Source organism: Triticum dicoccoides, unplaced genomic scaffold (genome assembly GCF_002162155.2).
Source record: "Triticum dicoccoides isolate Atlit2015 ecotype Zavitan unplaced genomic scaffold, WEW_v2.0 scaffold101009, whole genome shotgun sequence".
Classification (NCBI taxonomy): Eukaryota; Viridiplantae; Streptophyta; class Magnoliopsida; order Poales; family Poaceae; genus Triticum; species Triticum dicoccoides.
The window spans coordinates 1-9,449 of record NW_021168951.1 but is presented as its reverse complement, the minus strand read 5'-3'; the positions used below and the strand labels follow the sequence as shown (position 1 = coordinate 9,449).

Sequence of the window (9,449 nt, the reverse complement as noted above, 5' to 3'; positions counted from 1 at the left end):
TAGTGTAAAGGGATAGGTTTACAAGATAATAAAGAATGTGAAAATAAAAGTTAGGTGTTGTTTTACTAAAAGTACAATTAGGTTAGTATAGCGAGTGTGGAAAAGTGGTGGTAGGATTTGCGGAATTGTCCCTAAAGCAATTGGCTAAGTTACTAGACTGATAGCAAGTTTTTATGTGGGAGAGGCCACCGCTAGCATGTCATCCCTTACTTGGAATTCTATGCACTTATGATTGGAACAATTAGCAAGCATCCGCAACTACTAAAGTTCATTAAGGCAAAACCCAACCATAGCATTAAGATATATTGGTCCCCCTTCAGTCTTGCCCTCCAATGCATAGTCCTATCAACATACAACTAACCCTAAGGTCTGATCCACACGCGCGTTCATATGATGAGCACCAAAGGACAGCAACATAACCACAAGCAAATTAAACCAATCATAGCAATTCACCAATTAACTCAATGGACAACAAAAATCTACTCAAACATCATAGGATGGCAACACGTCAATAGATAATAATATGAAGCATAAAGCACCATGTTCAAATACGGGTACCGCGGGTTGCGGGAGAGTGGACCGCTAAATATAGATGAGGGAAGGTGATGGAGGTGTTGATGAAGATGACGGGGTTGTTGGAGTAGATCGCTGTCACACGAACACGATGATTGCCCCGGCGGTGTTCCGGTGCCGCTGGGAGAGAGGGGAGAGAGCCCCCCTCGTTCTTCTTCTTCTTCTTTGCCCTCCCCCCTAGATGGGAGGAGGATTCCCCCTCTGGTCCTTGGCCTCCATGGCTCCCAGATGGCAGGAGCCCCCCTCCCCCCGAGATTGGATCTCTCTCTCTCTCCGCTCTCTTCTGTTTTTCGTTCGTGTTTTCTGGCCCTTCGCCATTTCTTAAATTCCCGGAGATCCTTAACTCCGATTGGGCTGAAATGTTAACACAATTTTCTTCCAGATATTATCTTTCTTGCGGCAAAAGAAGGGCACCAACCACCTTATAGAGGGCCCACAAGCCTGCCAGGCACGCCCTAGGTAGGGGGGCATGCCCCATGGGCTTGTGGCCCCCTCGAGCATCATCTTGCATTGATTCTTTTCCCATATATCATATATATTCCAAAATAAATCTCGGCAAATTTTTATTGTGCTTGGACTTCGTTTGATATGGATATTCTGCAAAACAAAAAAACATATAACAAACAGGCATTGGGCATTGGATTAATATATTAGTCCTAAAAATAATATAAAATATTGCCAAAAGTATATGAAAGTTGTAGAGTAATGGAATGAAACAATCAAAAATTATAGATACGACGGAGACGTATCATGGTGCACCTCAATGTGCAAGTCATTCCATGGAGCTACTTGCTAGAGAGGTGGGAAGAAGTAACAAGAACAAACATGGATGGCGTTGTGGACCTTCTCAGCTTTGGACTCCCCTCAGAAACTGAGGGTGTAATACACCAGGGTGCTCCATAGGGAGCTCGACAGCATAGCTACCACGAGGTCCGGAGGGCCTGCCAAGGAGTTAGTGACAGGAGGGAGCTCGGAGGGCAGGATAGGCATTTAAAGGTTTTCTTGGCACCCAAGTCAACATGGTGATGGCCAAGATTGGATATGCCTCCTATAAAACCCTAACCACCACCGTGTATATAGGTGGAGGCTACGGGGCTCTCGATCCCATCTACCTCTGTATCCATCATCCCATCTCCCATTGTAATCCCTTGTACGAGGTATACCCACCCATGAATACAAACACAAAGAAGGATGTAGGGTGTTACTCCTTCCTGGAGGCCCGAACGTCGGTAAACTCTCTGTGTAACCTACGATCTAGTACTTCCGGACATGTTTGCTACCCTACCGTGGGTGTAGTCTGGACTATCCACTGTCAGTTGGCGCGCCAGGCATAGGCTACGTTGGTCGGAGAATGAACCCATATCGGCTAATTATACATGCCCGACGACTTCATGTTGAGCAAGACCTTCACCTTTGGCTCCTTCGAGCTTGAGGTCGGCGATTGAGGGTTGCTCTACGATGTGATGCCCCCTCCCGTCATCGACTACATCCACTTCGGGAACATCGAGTTCCTGTTCAACCAGCACGCCGACACCACAGCCGTCCACGCCTCTCCATAAGTAGTTGTGAAAAGGCGCATGAAGCTAAGTCAGCCTCGAGGTGGCTGGACCTTCATGAACCCAACGGCCCACCCAAACAATTGATATCAACGTGATCTTCCCGGCTGTGGAAATGCACTGGCCTCAAAAGCTCTCCCGGCGCGGGGTCTACGTGACCGTGTTGACCCCAACCGACCTTAAGGAGTGGTCTGATGCCACAATCTCCTTCGATCGTGCTGATCATCCGACCTACGTCCCCGCCCTAGTAAGTTGCCTTGGTGCTAGATCCGATCGACAGGGGCTTCTATCTCCCATGGGCCTGATGGATGGCAGCAGCAGCCTCAACATCTTCTTCCTCGACACCCTGGCCAAGATGGGGAATTCCTTCTCTACCCTGCAGCCCTCACCCATCGGCTTCCACGGGTTCGTACCGAGATATACGCTCCAATATTTGTACTAATGACTCATGAATCCACAAGAAATTGGGCTATACATGGACTAAATCAAGCACATATATGGGCAAAGAGGAGATAAGAGGAGCCAAGTGGGAGGCACAACAAGTGCACCAGAATGCAAGATGGCATCTCATATGACTGCACATGCTTGTATGTGCGGTTGTATGAGGTGTCCACGGCACCGTCTTGTCCAGCCCTACAACTATTATTAAAGGGCCAACACCAGAATCAGATTAGAACAACTCGCAATCATAGAGAGACGCCGCAACTCCATCTTCATCATCAGGAGTATCCATAAACCCTAGTCACCGCCATAGCCACCTCCATCATCATCACAACAGCATTCATCCCCAAGTTCGCCACACCTTGTAATCGTGTATCGCATCGGGCAATTATTGTAATACCATATTATCAATCATTCATTCATGTTGATGTGTTCTTCAATGGTTTCTTCTTGCAATCTGATCGCTAAGTGTGAGTGATTCGGTAAGGTCATGGGTTGAGGCATAGCCCTACAACCCTATGTAATTGTTGGAGGGGTCAATGGAAGTACTTTGAATTCAGGTCCCGTATGTGTGAAATAAACTTATCTTCTAATTATCTATTATCTTGTCCGCGTTCTTCGTCCCTGCAGGTACCTAGAATCATAGAGATCGAGCAACGAAGGGGCTAAGGGAAGGAAGACCGTGAAGTGCTATTTTGAACACCCGGTGATAGGAGGGTTAGTATGGTAGCATGGATCATTTCACTGAGGATACAACATGTGTAGTCATTAAACGTCCAATGCTTTTGTCTGAGTCTATCTTAACTATCGAGGCAACCCCACGCGATGGATAGGACCTTTGGTTGGACAACTCACTCTTGATGCAGGGCGCGTTTCGGTCCAGACGTTATTTGGACACATCCTTCAATTGGATACGTCGCAAGCACATCTTGACGGGTATCTTCCAAGACACAAATTAATATCACAATGATCTCATTCGTCAATATACGGTGAATCAAGTCCTCATACCCATGTCTATTTTTGCTATAAGTTTCGCACCAAACTGACCATCGCGTACAAATTTTATAGGACTGTCGGTGTATTTACCTCTTCCTAAAATCATGCAAAATAGTGAGTCCTCTCCCTAAGTTCGGCGAGAACCATTGGGGATTCTACCGCGAGCTGCACGAAGCCATCGGTTAGCACAACGTCCTTGAAATTCTGAATCATCGCAATGAAGCCGATACACCGTGCCTTGAGCTCGGCGCAGTTGTGCGTCTCGGCCAAGCGTAGCATGTCGACGACCGAGTCGACAGAGACACGGTGCTCAGCAGCCTATGGGTGCACTCGAGCTTGAGGCCGTCAAGCGCGAACCGGTCGGCCGCGGCGAGGAGACGTTCCAACACCTCCATGTTGGGGGGCTCGCCGTCGGCGTCGTCCGGCAGGGTGTCGGTGTAGATGAACCGGAGCATTGCTCCAAAGGTCTTGGGCTCGATGTCCTCCAGAGCGATGGGGAAGGAGGACGAGGAGGACTCGAGCATGCCGCCGAAGAGCTGCGCCTCTGCGCGGTGGGCGCGGAAGGTCTCGCTGGCGACCTCAAAGGCGACGTCGGTCCAGGCGCCACGGTCGAGCAGGCGGCCGAGCTGGTTCGACAAGGAAGCGTCTCGCGCAACCGTGACCCTCCACATGACAGTCATGTCGTTGACGTTGAATTGGGTGTCGGCGGGGATGAACTCAGGAAACCCGCGGGGACTCCTAAAACCGCGGTCGTCCGGCGAGTAGACGTGCACGCATTGGTTGTGGTGGGACGGTGGCGACGATGCGTCGCCGTGCACGGCGAAGGCGTCGAAGGTGGCCATCACGGCATGCGTCGGATGGCTCACGAGCTCGAGGTAGATGGAGGCGAAGCGGGTACGCGTGGAGCGTCCCCGTACGGGTAGCCAGCAGTGGCCGCCGACGGTGGCCATCGGCGAGTAGACGCGGACCAGGCCCTGGCCCATGGCTCGGTGGCTGTGTGCCTTGGAGCTGATCTCGAACGCCATGAAACCAGAGCTCGACATTGCCGATGGACGGATTGATGCGCTGCGCAGAACCGTGGTGCCTCCGTCGGAATAAATAGGTGGCTTAGCACGCTTGAAATCACAACCGGCTTGATGGAATTTGGAAACACAATAGCACGCCGGTTCAGCATGATTATGGCAAAGACGAACCATTGATGGATTTCTAATCCGTACAGGGTTAGGTAGCTGTTTCTTCCAAGATGACTTATTGTTCCGAACCATTTACTGAGCCTCCTGGTTAAGTTTGCGTGTATATTAGGAAAAATGCAAATCCTATAATCAGGAGTTTCTCTGGCAAAAAATGAGCTCAACAGGCCATGCAAGTCCAACCTACATCGATCAGGTCATTCATGGGAAGAAACAGAAGGTAAAACGAACAGAAGACGTTTCAATCCAAAAAAACAGGTCATCCTGTGTGTTCGCTTGCTGGCTCTGTGCTCTTGACTGTGGGTTCCATGAGACCGCGCCCAGGTTATGTAAAACGGGACAGCACCGTTCTGTGCATTATTCAAGAACTCGACAAGAATAGGCTTCATCCTCCTAACTTTACAGGAACATTGTGGTCGGGTTCTCGATGTAGCCCTTGAACGCTTTCAGGAATTCCGCCCCAATTGCACCTACAGATAAACATCATTATTTGTTGATTTCCCACCCACATTTCAACTGACTCACGATTTATATTTCACAAAAGATTAAGAGGGTACCATCAATAACCCTGTGATCGCAGCTCATTGTTACTGACATGTAGGAACCAAACTCGTACTGACCATCCGCGCTGCCTGGTATCACCCTCTTCTCAGCTGCTCAAAAAAAAGTATCAGGTAAGCACTGAATAAATCCCTATGGGAGGACTAAGGACATCACAAAATGAATAATGGATCAAAGTAGCAGAAACTAGATCTAACTATGCTACAAAGTAGAATACAGAAACAAAAAGCACAGAACATTAGGACAATGTTCAAGTCCTGCCTACAGAACTAACTGAAGGTTACTCAGAAGTAAGAACGGACTAGGATATAGAATGCCAAAGTAAAGGATCATGCAATTGTCTAGGTCAATGTACTGGGCTTCCAATAGCAGGTTCTGGTAAAAGGTCGACAGGACTATGTTATCCATAACAATGGTAAAATACTGACAAATGCCAAACTGTTATGTACACAATGCAAACTAAGTAGCAACAGCATATTTGTGGCCAACGTATTGGCAGTACATGACGAAAGTGTAACACGGCTTCTTACCAGAACCAATGGCCAAGATTGCTGACTGAGGAGGATTTATAATAGCACAGAACTGTTTAATTCCAAAAGGACCTCCCAAGTTTGATACTGTGAACGTGCCACCCTGAAACAGAGAACGAAAATGGTCAATGAAAAATGTTGTTGATTTCATACTTATCATCTACTATGCGATAAATACCTCGTAATCTTGTGGTTTTAAGCTGTTATCCCTTGCTCTTTGAGCCAACTGCTTCACCTCCTCACCGATTGTACCAAGTCCCTTCTTGTCTGCATCCTGCACCACAAGTAATAAGTTAAGAGAACGGGGGAAAATGCACAAAACCGAACTAGCTAGCTTTGACTAGCTTACCCTAACTACTGGAACAAACAATCCATGCTCAGTTTGTACAGCTACATTTATGTTTACATTGTGGTATCTGCATGAGATGTACATTTGCCATATCACATTTCTTGCCAATATAATTTGAGTGACAGGTATAAATGCTCCGTAGGAACTCACTGGCGAATAAAATCATTCATCCAAGAACTGTTGCACTCAGGGACCTTTCGAAGAGCCAAGGCTGCAGCCTGCGCAGAACGTAGAGGTAAATTTAAAACTGGAGATCACAGAATCCACATGAGCCCAATACGACTTACAAGGCAACAATGTACGTATAAGAACCGGTGAGTACCTTTATAACAAGGTCGTTAATAGATATCTTCTTTCCACCAGATGCTTCCTGCAGTGGGTTCAGTTCCCCTCGTAACCTGTAGCACAACAAAATGAAAAACTCTTCTTTAGACAAAAGTTCGGTACTAAAATTATCCATTGCAAGTTTTACAAAATCAGGCCTGAAACATACTTGATAAGTTTGTCGACACGTGTGTCAACTGTCAAGTAGTAATGTGGGATGGTTTGTTTAGAAGCTAGGAGGCGGTTTGCAGTAACCTGAAAAGAATAAGAGTTAAAACACTACAAGGCAGATAGGATCACCGAAAAAAAGTCTCAGCGGCATTTTTCAATGCTGAAACAGGGTAAAAATAGAAACTGGCACTGGGCTCTGGGTTAATAGGTTAGTCTCAAAAATGATATAAAAGTGTATAATAAAGCCCATAAACATTCAAAACAGTAGATAATATAGCATGGAGCAATCAAAAATTATAGATACGTTGGAGACGTATCACGCACCAGCCCATCAGGGGTTGGTTCCCACGCCACTTCAGCCCATGGGGCCCTCCGGGATAGGTGGCCCCACCCGGTGGACCCCCGGGACCCTTCTGGTGGTCCCGGTACAATACCGGTGACCCCCGAAACTCTCCCGGTGGCCGAAACTGGACTTCCTATATATAAATCTTTACCTCCGGGCCATTCCGGAACTCCTCGTGACGTCCCGGATCTCATCCGGGACTCCGAACAACTTTCAGTTAACCGCATACTAATATCTCTACAACTCTAGTGTCACCGAACCTTAAGTGTGTAGACCCTACGGGTTCGGGAGACACGTAGACATGATCGAGATAACTCTCCGGTCAATAAGCAACAGCGGGATCTGGATACCCATGTTGGCTCCCACATGCTCCACGATAATCTCATCGAATGAATCACGATGTCGAGGATTCAATCAATCCCGTATACAATTCCCTTTGTCTATCAGTACGATACTTGCCCGAGATTCGATCATCGGTATACCGATACCTTGTTCAATCTCGTTACGGCAAGTCTGTTTACTCGTTCCCGTAACACATCATCCCGTGAACAACTCCTTGTTCACATTGAGCTCATTATGATGATGTCCTACCGAGTGGGCCCAGAGATACCTCTCCGTCATACGGAGTGATAAATCCCAGTCTCGATTCGTGCCAACCCAACTGATACTTTCGGGGATACCCGTAGTGTACATTTATAGCCACCCAGTTATGTTGTGACGTTTGGCACACCCAAAGTACCCTTACGATATCCGAGAGTTGCACAATCTCATGGTCTAAGGAAAGGATACTCGACATTAGAAAAGCTTTAGCAGACGAACTACACGATCTTGTGCTATGCTTAGGATTGGGTCTTGTCCATCACATCATTATCCTAATGATGTGATCCCGTTATCAGTGACATCCTATGTCCATGGTTAGGAAACCGTAACCATCTATTGATCAACGAGCTAGTCAACTAGAGGCTCACTAGGGACATGTTGTGGTCTATGTATTTACACATGTATTACGATTTCTGGATAACACAATTATAGCATGAACAATAGACAATTATCATGAACAAGGAAATATAATAATAACCATTTTATTATTGCCTCTAGGGCATATTTCCAACAGTCTCCCACTTGCACTAGAGTCAATAACCTAGTTACATTGTGATGAATCGAACACCCATAGAGTTCTGGTGTTGACCATGCTTTGCACGTGGAAGAGGTTTAGTCAACGGATCTGCGACATTCAGGTCCATATGCACTTTACAAATCTCTATGTCTCCATCTTGAACATTATCATGAATGGAGTTGAAGCGACGCTTGATATGCCGGTCTTCTTGTGAAACCTGGGCTCCTTGGCAAGGGCAATAACTCCAGTGTTGTCACAAAAGAGATTCATTGGGCCCGACGCATTGGGAATAACTCCTAGGTCGGTAATGAACTCCTTCATCCAGATTGCTTCATGTGCTACCTTCGAGGCTGCCATGTACTCTGCTTCACATGTGGATCCCGCCATGACGCTTTGCTTGCAACTGCACCAGCTGACTGCCCCACCATTCAAAATATACACGTATCCGGTTTGTGACTTGGAGTCATCCAGATCTGTGTCGAAGCTAGCATCAACGTAACCCTTTACGACGAGCTCTTCGTCACCTCCACAAACGAGAAACATATCCTTAGTCCTTTTCAGATACTTCAGAATATTCTTGACCGTTGTCCAGTGTTCCATGCCGGGATTACTTTGGTACCTTCCCACCAAACTTACGGCAAGATTTACATCAGGTCTGGTACACAACATGGCATACATAATAGACCCTATGGCCGAGGCATAGGGGATGACACTCATCTTTTCTCTATCTTCTGCCGTGGTCGGGCATTGAGCCGTGCTCAGTCTCACACCTTGCAATACAGGCAAGAACCCCTTCTTGGACTGATCCATATTGAACTTCTTCAATATCTTGTCAAGGTACGTGCTTTGTGAAAGACCAATGAGGCGTCTCGATCTATCTCTATAGATCTTGATGCCTAATATGTAAGCAGCTTCTCCAAGGTCCTTCATTGAAAAAGACTTATTCAAGTAGGCCTTTATGATTTCCAAGAGTTCTATATCATTTCCCATCAAAAGTATGTCATCCACATATAATATGAGAAATGTTGTAGAGCTCTCACTCACTTTCTTGTAAACACAGGCTTCTCCATAAATCTGCGTAAACCCAAACGCTTTGATCATCTCATCAAAACAAATGTTCCAACTCCGAGATGCTTGCACCAGCCCATAGATCGAGCGTTGGAGCTTGCATACCTTGCCAGGGTTCTTAGGATCGACAAAACCTTCCGGATGCATCATATACAATTCTTCCTTAAGGAAACCATGAAGGAATGTCGTTTTGACGTCCATTTGCCATATCTCATAATCATAGAATGTGG

At 46.7% G+C, this 9,449-nt stretch overlaps 1 protein-coding gene across 1 annotated transcript; it reads right to left on the bottom strand.

Moving 5' to 3' along the window:
• Nucleotides 1-4,844: 4,844 nt before the first annotated feature.
• On the bottom strand, nt 4,845-6,799 carry LOC119342677 (dihydrolipoyllysine-residue acetyltransferase component 3 of pyruvate dehydrogenase complex, mitochondrial-like; the record flags this gene model as incomplete). The annotated part of the gene is made up of 8 exons (XM_037614115.1): nt 4,845-5,226; nt 5,314-5,409; nt 5,848-5,950; nt 6,026-6,121; nt 6,197-6,263; nt 6,347-6,414; nt 6,519-6,594; nt 6,690-6,799. Coding segments are annotated over 8 exons (687 nt in total), but the record flags the coding sequence as incomplete, so codon positions are not given.
• Nucleotides 6,800-9,449: the final 2,650 nt, after the last annotated feature.